General features: G+C 48.3%; 6 protein-coding genes across 6 annotated transcripts; 3 read left to right on the forward strand and 3 right to left on the reverse strand.

Moving 5' to 3' along the window:
• Nucleotides 1–154: 154 nt before the first annotated feature.
• On the reverse strand, nt 155–1,602 carry BKA55DRAFT_504487 (uncharacterized protein; the record flags this gene model as incomplete). The annotated part of the gene is made up of 4 exons (XM_046187099.1): nt 155–612; nt 669–1,141; nt 1,192–1,319; nt 1,453–1,602. The coding sequence occupies 4 exons, from the start codon at nt 1,600–1,602 to the stop codon at nt 155–157; spliced, it is 1,209 nt and encodes a 402-aa protein (XP_046053026.1).
• A 2,617-nt stretch (nt 1,603–4,219) lies between these two features.
• BKA55DRAFT_672922 (fungal-specific transcription factor domain-containing protein) lies at nt 4,220–7,625 on the forward strand. The gene is made up of 2 exons (XM_046198012.1): nt 4,220–4,519; nt 4,570–7,625. Exons 1-2 carry the CDS (start codon nt 4,396–4,398, stop codon nt 7,455–7,457), a joined length of 3,012 nt encoding a protein of 1,003 aa, XP_046053027.1. The 5' UTR covers nt 4,220–4,395; the 3' UTR covers nt 7,458–7,625.
• Nucleotides 7,626–7,846: 221 nt separating this feature from the next.
• BKA55DRAFT_608726 (fungal-specific transcription factor domain-containing protein) lies at nt 7,847–11,339 on the forward strand. Its single transcript, XM_046196626.1, has 10 exons — nt 7,847–8,402; nt 8,462–8,584; nt 8,639–8,727; nt 8,781–8,981; nt 9,030–9,583; nt 9,635–9,759; nt 9,817–9,965; nt 10,021–10,199; nt 10,249–10,429; nt 10,478–11,339. The coding sequence occupies exons 1-10, from the start codon at nt 8,308–8,310 to the stop codon at nt 11,089–11,091; spliced, it is 2,310 nt and encodes a 769-aa protein (XP_046053028.1). The 5' UTR covers nt 7,847–8,307; the 3' UTR covers nt 11,092–11,339.
• A 459-nt stretch (nt 11,340–11,798) lies between these two features.
• On the forward strand, nt 11,799–13,011 carry BKA55DRAFT_560474 (uncharacterized protein). Its single transcript, XM_046192101.1, has one exon. It carries the CDS (start codon nt 11,859–11,861, stop codon nt 12,792–12,794), a length of 936 nt encoding a protein of 311 aa, XP_046053029.1. The 5' UTR covers nt 11,799–11,858; the 3' UTR covers nt 12,795–13,011.
• Nucleotides 13,012–13,033: 22 nt separating this feature from the next.
• BKA55DRAFT_735369 (uncharacterized protein) lies at nt 13,034–13,949 on the reverse strand (the record flags this gene model as incomplete). The annotated part of the gene is made up of 2 exons (XM_046201297.1): nt 13,034–13,749; nt 13,846–13,949. The coding sequence occupies 2 exons, from the start codon at nt 13,947–13,949 to the stop codon at nt 13,113–13,115; spliced, it is 741 nt and encodes a 246-aa protein (XP_046053030.1). The 3' UTR covers nt 13,034–13,112.
• Nucleotides 13,950–14,578: 629 nt separating this feature from the next.
• Nucleotides 14,579–16,569, reverse strand: BKA55DRAFT_560475 (FAD binding domain-containing protein). The gene has a single exon (XM_046192102.1). It carries the CDS (start codon nt 16,215–16,217, stop codon nt 14,658–14,660), a length of 1,560 nt encoding a protein of 519 aa, XP_046053031.1. The 5' UTR covers nt 16,218–16,569; the 3' UTR covers nt 14,579–14,657.
• Nucleotides 16,570–16,997: the final 428 nt, after the last annotated feature.

Here is a 16,997-nt window from a genome sequence, read left to right on the forward strand (position 1 = left end):
CAGGAGAGAATATGGAGGTCAGCCCAAATACTTAAATAACTTACTTTCATCCTCGTTTCACTGCAACATATTTTCTGTAAATTATAATCAAGTAGTATTATTCTTCGTTATAAATATCAATGCCGTCATTATTATTCCTGTGCTGGTACGATTTTCAAATCCTGTTCTCACGAACCTCAAAGGTTGTCACCTTGACGATCCGCGAATTATCACTCCCAACCTGTCCCGTCAACTCCTCCTCACTCTCATTGTCCCTCGACCCCCACGCCGAGACTCCCTTCTCAGCAGACGATCTACTTTGGAAATGGTGCTCCCCAGCGTAAGCTGCCTGGCCGTCTCGCCCGTTGCCGTCCAGGTCGTCCTCCCTTGCGAATGTGGCGAGGCTAAAAAGATCGCGATGCTTATTGCCGCTGCCGTTGGTTCCCTTTGAAGGCCTGAATGCCCCCGTGCCCATTGGCTGATCAGTGTCTCGCAACTCAGACCGTCCCGATGTCGTTATGCCAAGCTTGCGGCAGAGTAATCGAAGCAAAGGCCGCAACGTTGCCAAAGACCCGGCCGTGACGGCCAGGCCTTGTTCTGTTGTTGACCAGATGGCGATGTCGATTGTTGCCCCTGTTTGGGTTTGTCAGTCACGATTTATCATGATTGGAGATGGAGTTGCGACTTACATAAGAAGTCTGGGTTCTTGAAATCTTTGACGAAAGGGAATCGAACGACAACGGCTGCGCTTGCCCTGTAATGTGTGAGCTGATGTCTCTTGTAATAATGAGGGTATACCAACACGCAGGCCATAGCCATAATGGGAATCAGAGCCAGCTTCGTCTTCTTTCCCATGTTGAGCTTGAACACCAAGAACATTGGTAGAATAGCACAAGTGAAGTCTGATATAACACTGAACACACTGTACAGATAGGTGAGGGCCATGATGACCTCAGGCTTGACGCATTTTCCGGGCTGGTCTTGGTTCCAGAAGTACGAGATCGGCGAGCATTGGAAGAGAGTGACGAAGAAGAAGACGACTCCGGTGCAGACAGTAATGGCCATGACGCCGTAGAGGATCCATACGTCGAGTTTTCGAGTAGTAATGCGGAGGAGTAGGTAGCCGATTGAGATTTTTGAAGATATCATTGTGACGCAGTACCTATATGGACGATCAGCATGGGAAACAAAGTTCAGCTGGAGGCATCCAACCATAAGTAGCACCACCACCACCATTTCATTGCTTGCTGATAGTCATGAGGGTCGAGGTCGTCTCTGTGTCGACCTGTGCCGTGCTTCACACCGAGGAGGGCCGACATGACGAATAGGAGAAATGTGATCTATACAGCCATATGGTCAGTATATGTTGTCATTAAAGTGTGAAGATTTATCGTATCAGATATCGAGTATGGATAGTCTGATCAATTGATGCATCGTCGTGATGTTGGGGTGTCGTTGAGGTGAGCGACTTACAAGAGCACTACACATGAACCAGTCATCCAATCCAAAGTTCTTGACCATGCGCACACGGACATAGATACGTAACACGACTGCTATCACTGAAGAAACGGCAAGAGTATAGCATACAGCCTGAAGCTCAGGGCCTCTATTGGGGACAGACATGACTGTCGATGAAGCCAGGCTCTATCCTCGCTCAAATCATATGGGAATAAAGGGGAAAAGAAAAAGGAATATTGAGAAAAGCAACAATGATTGACGATAAACGAAAGGATCCAGGATCCGGCAGATGCGGGCCGCAAGGAGTTCGTCGCAGATATATGGGATTTTTCTACGGCGCACCAAGGGACCGGGATCTACAGAACCCAAGTTGTCGGGACCAGGCCAATTCTGTCCTACGGCCCTTGTACGGCGTCACCAAATCCACCGTCGCTCAACTTGGCTTTGGCTTTTCTCTCATCTCGCAGCGGAGTCCATACGATCTGCACACTTGGGCAGCCATGCTATTCGCGGGATCAGCGAGATATGCCTCGGTTTGGGGCTTCGCCGGGGGTTCAACAGAACGGGGAGCGCCCCCGGGAGGGGCAAGAGACCTCTCCTCGAAACCCCTGGAATTAGCTTAATCGTGCGTGTTTGAGGAGAGACATGCAGATGAACAGATTTGTCTCTGTGGAACCATGCCTGACCTGACCTGTCCGTTCGTTTGGTGCTTTCGTTGGTGGCTAAGACCTAGAACCACCCACAGACGGAACTACCGCTAGACCCAAGACCCAAGACTAAATTAAGCTGATGTGAAAGCCGAGGAACGGATGTCAAGTCCCAATTTGGGCAAACAAATCACTAGCAGCCCCGAGAAAATCTCCACCACATTTTACTGTACGATTGGCTTCGGTCTTTGACAGGCTTGGCTCTGTATCGCTATAAACTCTTGCAACACCACCTGCAACCGAGTCCGTGTCAGAGTTTCGTCTTCGTACCTGTCTTGAATCAGTCAAGAATTCCAGTGTCGACGCCCAACTCTGAACTAGAATCAGTAGCTTCTCTCTACCGTGCGGGGACTATTGAGCGCCCACAACTAGGCAGCTTCTAGTGCAAATAGTCAATCGGCAGTTGAAGCTTGTATCAATTTGACAATGCTTTCTGTCGTGTCGTGCTTGCTTTTGCGAATGAGCCGTGTATTGACTCGAGCGCACTAACATTTATCAATCGCTAGATCGTCAGATTACCAAACCCCTGGCCCTGGTCCTGGGACTGACTAATTTTTTTACTTCTCCCCTTACTACGACCGAAGCGAGCACTGATCATCATTGGGAGCCTCATATTTGCTATACCCTTTTCCTCTTCTGTAATGATGGCATTGCATTGTTTGTGGAGAATTGAAGATCATTACTGTTCCACGGATAAACATATCTCAAAGGAAATATGATTCCAAGACGCTGACATCCCATCCTGGTCTTTCTAAGCATTGAGTAATAACTCGTGGTCAAAGCGAAATGCGCAAATTTCCCTCCCTTGAGAAGACACAAACTATTGTCCGCAACGCATATTCTCGGGAGCTACGCTGCAGAATCATGTCATGGCTGAAGCCTCTTTTTCTCATGTGCCTCGAGTTAATTCCGCACATAAAAGAAGGTGAGAGGAGAACCGTCTAATGGGTCGATAAACGCGAAACAAAGTCTCGATCGACTGGGAATGCCCGTCCATCGACGTCGCTTATTGACTTTGCAAGGGAGAGGCCACGTGCATTTACGGGATCGGTGGCTGCAGGGAAACGCCACTCCAGTTTTAAAATTTGTTGGGCCCGGCTCAAAGTTGCATTTTCATGATAGTCACGGAATGTTATTTTTTTGGTGCTTCTCTGCTTCTCTGTCAGTGGCCAGTTTAGTTCCATGGATCAAGCTATTTAACTCGCTTAGAACCACTTGTTCTTCTTTTAAGGTTATCGATCATGATCTGACTTACTACGGCAAAATATATGGGCGGAATTGCGGAATGGCATTCTACAGTACAGTGAGTGTCTTGAACCCTTGTGGATTACGGGCTCTGGATATAGGCAGGGTTTGGGGAAATTGGCCGGCTGTGCCGGTCGCAGTGCAGAAAATGAGATTGGGAACCCGTTGCAAGCAATGCATCAGAGGTTTTTGACAATGCGGAAGGTATATGTGATGCGAGATGCGAATATGTAAAGATAACCAAACCAACCCAAGATAGAATGTAACATCTCATATTCATCGATAATCTCGCAGCCCAGTGCTGGAGCAAAATCTCAGCCATTGACAGGGGTTGAGGCCCAATGTCTCGCATTCAGAGATCAGCCAGAAAATATGCAGATATTGACTGTTGCAGATCTACGGTTATATTATCGGATTTAATTAGAGACGCGCATGACTTTCTACGACTAGGTAATTAACGGTGCTATAGTCTGAATCTAAGGCTGGACGCATGAACCTCAATGCAGGGAATTCTTCAGCAATCAGCAGGCAACAAACCGCACTAGCCATGCAAACATCCCATCACAATAACAAGCCACTTACCACTCACGCAATTTTCCGATCACTCTGAACCCTTCCTGCATCACCCCAAACATGGAAGAAAAAAGAGAGCTTACCCTATATCGACCCCTGCCCCCGCATTCGGTTGACCTGGGGGCGGGGGAATCGCGGGGATGGCAAATGGTAATGGTAACACGAGAAAAAAATGAGCCGAGAATGGGTTGGTCAGTCAGGTGACTAGGCAAGAAGGAGGCGTGGTCACGTTCACCCCCATAATCTCGAATTTGGGAGGGTAATTTGGCCCGAAGGCTTTGAGTTTGTATACCGCTTCAACCGTGAGTCTGTCGGCTGTGACCGATATAGCGACGCGTAGAGGCGCTTTTGCAGTCTTTGAGAGTCATTCAAAGACCTGCTGAATCATCAGAAGCACTACTAGCCGAGGCACGACGCCAGGTCACGAGCCGCGATGGCTTCATCACCCCCGCGCCAGAAACGCCGCAAGGCTTCGTGCAAAGAGTTTCAATGCACCCACGAAGGTTGCGGGAGGACATATTCCCGAGCCGAACATCTTCAACGGCATCAACTCAATCGTTAGTATTATCCGGTTGGATCAATCTCCCCACCACTGACGCCGTTATAGACTCCCCCAAAGAGATATACTACTGTGACTATCCGGATTGCTCATTTACTTTCGTCAGGAAAGATCTCTATGCGCGTCATAAATTGAGACATGAGAGACAAGTGCAACAGTATGGAAATGGACGGCTTTCTCAGAGGCCTCAAAAAGAGTTCTCCAAATTACCGAGGCAACGGAGTGAGAGGTACTCGTTCAGTGAGGATGGCTCAGCGTGGAGTGATACCCAAGACGAAGCGAGAGAGACGCCAGCGAAAGAAAGACAGGCTTCAACAACCCGGATGTCCATGGATGCATCAGCAATTGACCCCAACAACTCGAAACAGTTCGGGGTCGATGGAGGACTATCCCGACAAGACTCTGGCCAGCGAAACGAGTTAGGAAGCGCGAGTGGCTACTATGCCGACCAACGACAACTCGAAAGTCGCGAATCTTCACCGGAAAAGCAAACCATAGGCACTTTACCGTCATTCCGGATCGACCAGATGCCTCCTACTGACATGTCTATGCCTCTGACAAGTCCTGAATTGACTACTCGCCCGGAGCGCGCTCGCACACATTCTTATGCCATGCCTAATGGACTATCAACGTCCAATGAACAAATCATGGAAGAGCAGCATTTCGGACTCTCACCATCTAGCACAGATGAATTCACGACTTGGCTCTTCACTGGTCAAGGGCTAGGCTCAAACTACAACAATTTCATACCAGGTAACTTCGGCATGGCAGGATACTCGAACAATTTCGGTCAGCTATGTACCGATTATACGGCTCAGCCGGGGTTGATGGGCGGTTCTTATGTCGAACCTATCAACAGCCTCTGGTTCCAATCAGAACCGATGGCGATGGCTACACCAATGGTCGACGTATCACAATTTGGAAAAACTGGTCTTTCAGAGCACAAGAGGCAGTCGTTGCTTCATTATATGATGCAGCGATTCAACGAGATCAGTCTGCATGGAAGCAGATCAGCAGCAGATATCAAGGATGAGATTTTCGGTAGTGACACTGATGCTGAGAATCACGTTCTCAGCCACGTCAACGTTGAACGTTATCTCAACTCATACTGGGACAACTTCCACGATCAACTGCCCATCCTTCACCGCCCAACGTTCATTCCGGAAACTGCCAATGACTTTTTGTTGCTGGCTGTTCTTATCATGGGAGCCTCGATGCTGGACAAGAAGGGAGCATCTGAAGATTCCGTGGAGAAAATTTCAAAGTTCACCACCTTTGTCTCCTGGAACCTCCGTTGGCAGGTTTTCATGCATGCGGACTCTCATCCACCTGCGAAGCTTTGGGTCATCCAGACGCTTTTACTTCTGGAGGTGTATGAGAAGATGAACGCAACTCGAGTGCTTCATGAGCGTGCCCATATTTACTTCCCTACGACATTATCGCTGATGCGTAGAGGAAGTGCTCTCACAGGGAAGCAATCTTCTTATGCCTCTCGGGTTCCAACTCCAATGGGAAGTCCCAAGATAGGGTCTTCTAGATTATTCCCTGGACCGAACAAACCAGGGTTTAATTCTTCACCTGAAAAATGGTGGGATCATTGGATTGCTCAAGAAGCTACGCGCCGAGCTGCACTTGCTGCGTTCATCATTGACGCTACACATGCCGCTCTCTTTGGACATACACCGACGCTGGTGATCCATGAGATCAAGCTCCCTCTTCCTTGCGACAACACTCTATGGTCTTCAGACTCACCATCAGAAATCGGCTGTGTGGAGTCAAGTCTCCATGCAAACGGCGTCACCCCGATAACCTTCCTCGACGGACTACAACGCACACTCAACGGTCAAAGAGTACGGACGAGCCCCTTTGGCAGAATTGCACTTCTTGCAGCACTTCTATCTGTGACATGGCAGATGCATCAAAGAGATTTGGACCGTTCAACACTTGGGACCGACACCATACCTGGCGTTCAAGAGCGATGGCGTCCTAAGTTACTCAGGGCATTCGACTGGTGGAAGAAAGACTACGATGATGGTGTTGCTCACGTTAAGCACGCTGCTTTTGATTGGCAGAGATTAGGCTTGAGCAGTAGAGGTGGGAGTGACGATGGCGATGCTATGGAGACACTTGGTACAGTGCTTTATCATCTGGGCCATATTACCGTTTACATCAGTATGCCAGAGCTTTGTATCTTTGCAGGTGTTCCCCAGATCCTTGGACGCACTGTATCTTCTGTGGACTGGAGAAGAACTGAGGCTAAGATCAAGGAATGGGTCGCATCGCCTGGAGCTATTGGTGGAGTCTACCACGCGCTCCAGCTCGTTCGGCTTATTCTTCTCCAAGAAGCGCCCAGGAGAGGCGTAACTAAGGATGCTAGTGGTATGCCATCGGCATTTTCCCCATCTACTTATCCTAAGTACGATGCCGGGAGCGATACGTTGCTAGTCAGGGCCTGGGCTTTATACTATGCTTCTCTGGTATTATGGGCATATGGATATGTTCAAGATGGAAACATCGAACCGTTCCCAGCTCATCTACAATATCCTTCTAGCAGTTATGGTATACCGACAATGGCCACCGAGGCTAGTGTTCATTCATCCTCTGCCCAAGGCACTATCAACACTCCTCAAGGATCTCACCCTGAGCAGACGCCCATGTCATCGAACATGGACTACGAGGCGTTGAAGCGTGATCGCCACGAGGATCTTCGGACATATCTCCAAATCATGATCCCGCCCACCATTGATTCTATCAAAGCCTTTCACTTGCACCAAAATCAAGCCGGCGTAGTGGGGAACAGGAACAAGATCATTGGTTTGTTGAGTGTTGTTGATGACGCGTTGACAAACACGCGTTGGGAGCTTTTGGCTGAGGCGAGGAACAGGTTGAAGATGGCAGCGTCAATGATGCAACAGCCTCGTGAGCCAAGGATGTGAGAGAGGCGGGGTGTGTGATAATTCAAAAAAATGCTTACGTATGATGAGTTTAGGATACCTTTGGGATTTGTATAGTATTTAGTATGTAGCGAATAGGCGGTAGTTATTGATTTTAGCATTGTCACATATGGTAATTTGTCTTGGCACATGACTTAATTCTATACTTATATGAGTAAGAAATATCTTGAAAGTGCTTAATAAATTCAATCAAATTCATTTGGTAAATAGCACTTAGCAATGACAAAGCCGATGAGGTATTTCGATACGTCGGAAGCACCTCCGATGCCTCGGTCATATCGTCCGATGTCGGGGAGTGGCATTGTCTTACTCAACATCTTCAAACGCCATTGACTCATGACATCAGTTGAACATATTAGTCAAAACAACGTATTGGATTATACAGATATATCACACATCAATTGAACCTGATCTCTTCATGAGATCCTCTATTGATCTCCTGTGTTGATAGTTACCAAATCGGCCACAAGGGTACCCCGGAAAACTTCACAGAACGTGTTTTCCGGTGGCTTGATCCATCGGCCTCGAAGCCGTGCTCCCACCCAAATCCCCAGCTTATCTTTTCCACCAGAGTTCTCTAGTGGACCACCATTATCATTTCAAGCCGGAAGCTGGTCCGCCTCCATGGGGAACATGGAGTTTGTTCCCTCACGTGATCGGATCATCGTGTGGAGAAGTTTGCAATCAAAGTCCGGAACCATCCCGAGAGAATAACAACGCTCAAGTCCCCGCGTCCTCGGAGTTTCAGCCCATTCAGTCCCAGACTCTCGGTCGAGTCTTCCATAAGCTTCTTATCTCTGGAGTCAGATCATCTCGTTTCGAGAACCTCCCAATGACCCTCGTGGCCGACGACTCAACTGCCTCGATGGCTCGGAAGCGTCCGGCGCCCTCCGATGGGGGAAAAGATGCACGCAAAGCATCATTGGCGTATGTTGATATCTCGTTCTCCACTATTTTGTTTTTTCTGGTGACTTACAGCTTCGTAGGTGTCTTACATGTAGGAAGAAAAAGGTTCGGTGTTCGGGGACTACTCCTTGTCAGTACTGCACCAAGCGTGGGCTGGACTGCAGGGTTCCTGAGCATGGACATAAGCGCATGTATATGGCCAAGTATGTTCTTCCATAACCCAAATTAGGACTTACCTAATGCCTGTCACTTGTTAGTCGTATTGAGGAACTTGAGAGCAAGCTAGCTAGATATGAAAGAGATGGCTACGATGGACTGCCTTCAACTCTACCTCCTAGGGCATCTGGTATGCATCTACTCTTCTCCTATTATGGCTCGACTTCTACTAATAAGTCACAGAACCTCCAGTCTCTGCTACACAGGATGGCCAAAGGAGGGATTCCAACCCCAACCCACAGACATCACACTCCTCACCTCAAGATCCTCTCCATGTTAGATCAAGATCCTCAAGCTTCATCCGTCCTTCTACCAGTTTCTCCGCACCCCTAGCTCAACATAAATACCCTCCTTATGATGGCACTCAGGCATCACCAGCTGCAAGTAAGTTGATTTCTCTCCAAGCCTTCTGACCTCACGCTTATAACTCAGCTATCCTTGCTGGCTCTTCCCTCAGCTCTAGTCATACCTTTGGCTCTCGAGTCCAGGACTTACTCGGCTCATCTCGTCCCGAGTCAGAGCCAACCTCAAAACCCTGGATCAGCCCTGAGGCAAACTTACGTCACGAAGTTATCAGCCATCCATGGCGTCTCTCCAGCAGTGACTTTCCCAAGTTGCCGCCAAGAGATGAGGCTCAACGGCTGTTAGATACAGCTCTGTTCTACATTGGTCAGTCGCAGCATCACATCGATGCTCGTGAATTTTCTGATAAGATGTGGGCTTTCTACCAGAGCCGTGATGATCCTGCTCAGATGGAGTCTCTATGGGTTCTCGAGATGATTCTTATGATTGCCATTGGAACTCTGTTCGACGCTAACCCTGAGGGAAATGATGATTTCTCAGGAGTTAGACTTTTCGAATACGCCCATAGAAACGTCCCGACGTTGTCTGACTTACGATTCAACGGAAAGCTTGGTATCGAGATCTTCGCTCTCTTTGCTATCTATCTTGGCAACATGAATCGCAAAGAAGAGGCATACCTATATGTAAGCTGTCTCATCAGAAAGTTTTGGAATAACGGCTGACTTTGCCTATAGATCAGCACCGCCATGCGCCTGGCAATCTCACAGAAGTATCACCGAGTATGTGGAACGAGGCACTTGATGCAGTCTGAGAGAGTTCATATGAACCGTCTCTGGTGGACTATTTACATGCAAGAACGGTAAGGGAATCAATGCATGGACTCCCGGAATAGTGGCTAATGGATATGCGCAATTAGACGACTGGCTGCAGCAACAGGCAATCCTCCGAGTATCGGTGATGAGGCAATCAATATCCCTCTTCCCACTGATTCACCCGGTTTCCCACCTGTTGGCCCAATGTGCACAAACATCAGGATCGCTCGAGCCACGGGGCGTATCTTGGCTGGTAATTCTCCATGCATTTATAAAGCTTATTGCATTACGACTGACACTTACAACAGTGCTCTACAATCCTGAAGATGAGTCAGAATCCACCTTCATTCCTCACGTCCAAGATATCGTCAAATCTCTGTACCAAATCTCCCAAGAAATTCCTTCAGATGCAGTTACAGACGTGTATAACTTGGGACGGGACCAGTCTTTGAGAACGACTGCTTCATTGCATCTGATGCTTTTCCAGGTACGCAAGTTGGTGGCGAGACAGAGTAAATGTACTGACTATAGCACAGGCAACTATTCTTACGATCCGACCACTTATGCTCCACGCTGCGAAACTCATTCTTAGTGGCAATGGTCTCACGGGGGAGCAATTACATGCTTCACCGTTGGGGAGATTATCAAGGACATGTGCTGAAGCTGCAAGGCGACAGCTCAAGGTCGTCGCCACGCTCAGAAAGCGCAACATGATTGGTAAGTTGACCTTGGACTTTTGATATTCTTTTGCTAACATGGCTTAAGCAATCTTTGGCTTTTATGACTTCGAGGCCTCCTTCTCAGCTGCGTTCATCATGATTCTCGCTGCAATTCTGGATTCAGTCTGCGAAGAGAGTATGAAGATTAACCCCAAGCCCGGCCTGACCCATGCATTGGAAGAGATACAGCACCTTGCTGACCATGGAAACACATACGCCCGCGAGAGATTGCAAGAGGTCAAGAGACTATGGAAAGTAATGGCGCAAAAGATCGAATCACTACAAGTGGTCAACGTATCTCCTCAAGGACCACCTGGCGAAGGCCAAACTACCAACGGTGTCACACAAACCAACGGCGCAACTCCCTCTGGTTTTGGCGACCTCCATCAGGGCGAGCTCATCCGAGGAGCCCAAAGTCAAACATCACCAGAAGATTTCATGCCTCTTGACACAGATCTGTGGGACAACTTCTCTAACCTTTGGGTTCCTATGCCTGAAGTTGTAGAGGGGAGCTCACAGCAAGAGATGATGATGGGTGATATCCCGCCTGATGACTTTTATAAGCATTGCTATTCCATGTACAATAACCCGGATTGGGATCTTACTGGTGAGGATGTCGGGGACTTTGCTGAGCTTGGAAGACATATTCAGGATTCATGATGGGAGTTTTGGGAAGAGAAAGGTTTGATTGGGCATTCAACTACCCTAATACTCGTTTTTATTGTTGGATTTTGGTGGGAAATATTGCTCAACCACGAATGCATACATACTTGGATAGAAAACAAGAGCCAGTATTACTTGATTGAATAAGATCAATTGATCGCGTTAGTCTAAGTAATAAAATATTTATAAATTTAGGATAATTCAGAGTAATTAGGAGTAATTTATGACACTTTAGGATGCTTTAGGATCAATTTAGTAGGGTATTTGGCCTGTTTATTTTCGCCTCCTGATTTAGAGTCTTCAGTGTTAGTCTTGAAGGCTTATTAATTGACTCGGAGCATCCTTCAAGCGAAGTCGCATTGCTTAGTGCTCCTCGGATGAATTCATTGGCGCAAAAGTGACATCAATTAACGTTGATTAACGCTGTTAGAGTGAGATTAGTCACTGAAAAACTGCGCTAAGCCCTGTAGATCTCCAGAGGTCCCTTGTCTTCGCGTCTTCGCCATCGGCAAACTTGGCAAAGACCGGAGGCTTTCTCTGTAGGATTCAATTCGGAGGATAATATGCGGACTTTGATAGGATAGTAATCATTGGTTTCAGAATATGCGGAATTTTGGTGAATGTGGTACATTGATCAGCATCTCAGGGTGCTGGCAATATATAAGACGGCTGAGGTGCCATCTTAGACTCCATCATCACAATCACCTTAAATCTCACCACTCATACACATACCATAATTACACACCAATTACCAAAACATCAAAATGTCCAAGACTCTCGCTGTTATTGGCGCCACCGGCAAACAAGGCGGTGCAGTCATAAACTTCGTCCTCAACGACCCAGAGCTGTCAAAGCAATACAGGATTCGCGCCATCACCCGCAATGTCAATTCTGAAAACTCCAAAAAGCTCAAAGAGCGGGGTGTTGAAGTCGTACAAGGCGACCTAGCTGACCCTGTTTCCATCAAGGCTGCCTTGAAGGGAGCTCATACACTCTTCTTCATGACAACTCCTGCTTGGACTGCTACCGATTTGAAGCCCGAGTTTGAAGTCATCAAGAGGACGGCTGATGCAGCTGTTGAAGCTGGTATTGAGTACATCATCTTTAGCAGTCTTCCTAGCACTACAGATGTCTCTGGCGGGAAGTACACTGCCAATCACCCATTTGATGCTAAGGCTGAGGGCGAGAAGTACATTCGCACACTCCCCGTCAAGAGCGCCTTTGTCCGTCTTGGCTTCTTTCTCGAGAACATCATCCAAGTCCCTCTTTGGGCTCCTCAGAAGGATGAACATGGCAATTGGGCCGTCTCTCTCCCTTTCACTCCCGAGACTCGCATCCCGTGGATCGACAACGGTAGCAACTGCGGAAGTTTCGTCGGCGCAATTCTAGCCGAGCCCGAGAAGTATGAAGGCGCAGGCTTCGATGCAGCCGCTGGGTTCTACAGCCTGGAGGAGCTAGTTGCCATTGAGAGTAAGGTCACTGGCAAGGTGATTGCTTACAAGCAAATCTCCTCTGAGGAATTTGCTGAGAAGCTACCAATCTTGAAGGATGTTTACGTCCAAGCTTTTAAAGCTGGCCAAGAGTTTGGATACTATGGTGCTGATGGAGAGAAGTCGGTTGCTTGGGCAGCTGAGAGGGCGAGGGGTAAGCTTGTCACTCCTGACGAGTTCTTTAAGGTGAACCCTCTTAAGCTGGAGTGATGAAGGAAGTGAGGGATCTTTGTATTTAGATGTCGGAGAAGCCTGTTATGACAAAGAGTTTCTTAAAGGAAGAGGGATGCGACAGCTGGTTTAAGATACAGTAAAGCGGGTTGTTAATGGAACCTCTTTTGTAAGAAGCCTTTGGTCTGGTGATTAATCGCTGATTGTGTTACCATTCTATTCCTAGTATGGAGTTCTACTAAATCCATTGTAACCCCAGAGTTAAATGGCAGGGCATGGTTCCTGGTACGAGAGCTGCAGAGTGTGAGATACGACTTTAGCCAGCAGTGAGTTTTACAGACTTGTAGTCCCGGTCAACTAATCCAATAGGAGCTCAGCAAACCGCTTCTTCGCCTCTATTTCGCCCCATTCTACAATACGTCTTTCCTTGGACTCAGCCATTTTGCTTTGCACAAAGGACTCCATGGCAGCTCTCTCCTCAGCACTCAACAAGTCAATCCTTGTCTTCCAGAGGTCGTCTTTCACCACACCAGGATCTCGATCGCCGAAGAACCTCTCATCTAAGAAGTTCCAGTAAATAGCGTCAAATACCCAGCTCTTACGGGCCGCATAGCTTAGAAAGAAGCGGCCTGTTTGCCAGCTCTCTCGCATACACCTAGATAAGGGCGCCGGCAAAATGTTGCAGACTGGTTTGTCCATGCTGGCTTCTGCTTCCTCCATAGCTGAAAGCCAAATGCCTAAGCGAGACTCGTAGGTTTTCCTCCAATCGTCAAGATCTGGTGACCACATTTCTGCCGTCTCAAGTAGCAACCACCATGGCGGGTCAAGAGTAAACTGTGTAGGTCCAGCGTATGTATACTCCCAGTCAATGAGAGCAGCTATCTCATCGGATTTATTGAGAAGGATGTTGCCTGCTCGAAAGTCATCGCCCCATAGCCGGAAACAGTCGGAGTTGGATGGGCAAGGTGACAGCGTTTCGGGGGGGAGGGGTACTCTGGATGACTGCGATGACCAAGTATCTTGCGCAAACCCGAAGGTTGATAGTCAATCCTGCCTGGCTAATCTGCGAAACACCATACGCGCCACATACTTGTTCCGGCAGTCATCCTCAGACGTTACAAGATCGTTATGCTGGAATATGAGCTGTGCAATATGCATCTCCGCCAAGGCAGTATACCACTCGTCGGCAGTCATGTATGTCTTGTCTTTCGGTGGCAGAATACATCTGGGTATGTTTGCGAGTCGAATCTGGCAGGTTTGTCGAACTTATTCTGAACGAATGCCTCCACTCTGCGACAGAAGGTCTTTAATCGTAGTTGTCGCTGTGCCGCCTCAAAGTCTTCATCATTCTTGTCCCATACAAGGTTATCGTGTTCCTCTTGACCGTCATACAGCCCCATGGTGTTGTTAAACTGAGGAAATGGTATTGGATTAGAGACAGCTGTGAAGTAAATGGCTATGGTGAGGGTTGTTGGGTTGTGTGTTGGCGTACAATTTCTTGCTACTGCATGTATAAGGTTAAGGCGTTAAAAGAAGCTTTAGCCCCCAGCACAAAGGTAAAGAACGCATATTAACACATATGGCAACATACTCGGTGCCCTCACTGCTGCCCAAACAATTTTTTGCATGACCCTGGTAGGACCTGCGATAGGTCGGCGTGGTACAATTCAGCCAATTCCAGGATCTCATAGGCCAATGTGGAAGAAGTGCATAAACCTTCCGTTTGTTGCAATTGTGTAAGTCTCGATATCCTGGAATAAGCAGCGAATACCGCGGCTTATGACCTAAGCGTATCTCATGACTGAGCGTATTTGTAGAGTAATGTCCATTATCCTATGCTAAACTCTAAATAATCACACCTCACATCCGTGAGTTGAACATGCAGTAAAAGCAGTGATCGTCTCACTGAGCCGAGCCAACAACCTCAGCACCAGCCGTCCTTCCATACACAACACACTCCAGTAGGGAAGATCCTCCCAGGCGGTTATCTCCATGAATACCACCCGTGATCTCACCGGCAGCAAAAAGACCTGGAATGGGTACAAGCTTATCCTCACTCTTCGTCAATACGCGGGCCTTCTCATCAATGGCCACTCCTCCCATGGTGAAATGTGTGATAGGTGTTACTCGGCCGATATAGATATCCTCATCGCGGTTCTCCTCTCCGGCCTTGAGTGTCCAACGTCCCCGCTGCTTACGGCCGAACTCATCATCTGTGCCCTCAGCGACAGCCTTGGCATATTTATCGACAGCAGCAATCTGAGCGGGCTTGAGATCGCGCACCTTGACCTTCTTGAGAAGGCCCTTCCACTCATAGAAGCCAATATGGTTAGCCGATGCAGCAGAGGCACCAGGGTCAAGAAGAATAGTAATATCCCATTGCTTGATAACGCCGTCGCCATCAGTGGCAGTTGGAAGCTTCATAATCGCGTTGCTGACATGCTCACGAGTATCCATCTCGTTAACGAAGCGAGAACCCTCAGGTGAAAGAAGAATACCGCCTTCACCACGAAGCATTTCAGCTGCGAGGAACTTGAGCATAGAGTTGGGCAGCGCTGGGTCGACAAAGCCTGTTGGATGGATTTGCACGCTGTCCATATCTAATAGCTCGGCTCCAACAGCTGTAAGAATATCGTGAGATCCGGGTCTCTCCTCGTTCGTCGAAGGGATACCCTTTAAGTCAGGGCGATAACGTGCCAGAAGACCTGTGGCATCTCCAGCGAAGCCACCACTGGCGAATAAGACTGATCCTTCAAGATTGTGCTTCTTCCCTTCCAATTCGTACTCGACACCTTTGACGGTATTTCCTTCCTTAAGTAGTGCCTTGACTTCAGCAAGGTTTGTAATAGAGAACTTCTCATTCTCCTTGAGTTTGTTGAGTAAAGCGATGATAATGGCGGCTCCGGGCGGTGTCTTTCCAGCGCCGCGGTGAGTGCGAGCAACGCTGTGGCCACCAAGAGGTGCCACGACACTGAGATCTACACCGATCTCATCAACGAGCCAGTTGACGGCGGCTGCTGATTCGGTAGTGAGTTTTGTGATGAGAGCCTCACGATCAACAGGAGGTTGTGTAAGATGGAATCGCGACCCGGCCGATCTAACAGAGTCGCTGTAGAAAAGTGTATCGCTCTCCACGCCAGCAGCGCGCTGATACTTGGTGCCCGCACCGTTAATACCAGATGAAGCCTTGATACTGTTACCGCCAGGCTTAGGCGCACGATCAAGAAGATGAACTGATGGAGCCCCGCGCTGAAGAGCCTCATACGATGCTGATAAACCAGCGAGGCCGGAGCCGACGACGACAACGGGACGCGTAGACATGGTCTTTGAGAAAACAGAAGTTATAGTCGAAGGTTTAATGAAGTTTCCGTAGAGCATAGCAGTTAGAGCGACTGCGAAGCCAATGCATGAAAGGAACAGGATCTGCGGCCTGCTCATTGTCCAGCGAAGGATGCGAGGCATTAGGTTATTATTGCGGGGGCGGCACTCATGGGCGGTATCGGCGATTTATACAGTGAGTTGGTTGCAGTTGAAATAGCGGTTGTGATTGCTCAGCATGAGGTGTTGGATCATGGTGGACTGTTGTGGTCGTGGCTCACGGCCCATCAGGTGATTCTGTTGCATCGTATGATGCGTGAGAATGAAGCTTCTCTGGTCTAGAAGGGAAAAGGGGTTTGAAGATGTTACGACGCATGATATGGTCATAATATGCCGAAGATCTCGGCAGACGTGAATAAGTTTAGAGATTAGTAGATTGAGATTGATAATTGCATTTGCTTTTTTCCGATTATCGGTCGTGGTACCGATCGGTCGGTCCCGGTTTTCCGGAGCTGGGCGGCCCCACTTTCGGGATGACGGGAGGATGAAGTACCGATGCAACGGCTACAAACGATACTTTCCGTATCACGTTACTAAGTTATTAAGGACATCATTGAGAAGAAAGAGTATCGGCCGAGGATCAGTCTCAAATCAGTGCAGCGCCCCGTTGTGCCTTGTGGCTGTCATCAAGTGGCGTGAGCTCGGCATTGGCGTCAACATCAGCATCGGCCTGCACGATGAACCTGCAGGAACCATGATCCATATGACGTTTGAGACCATGATCAAGATTCTAGCGCGCCTCATAAGGCATAGTAATTGTCCAGATACTGCCTGCAAGCAACAGGCCCAGAAAAATGGTTGCTGCACTACCTGCATTGATCTCGGCATATTGTAGCGCTAGGGAATTGATCACAGGTGTGCACT

Source organism: Fusarium redolens (assembly GCF_020744475.1).
Source record: "Fusarium redolens strain MPI-CAGE-AT-0023 chromosome Unknown BKA55scaffold_4, whole genome shotgun sequence".
Taxonomy (NCBI): domain Eukaryota; kingdom Fungi; phylum Ascomycota; class Sordariomycetes; order Hypocreales; family Nectriaceae; genus Fusarium; species Fusarium redolens.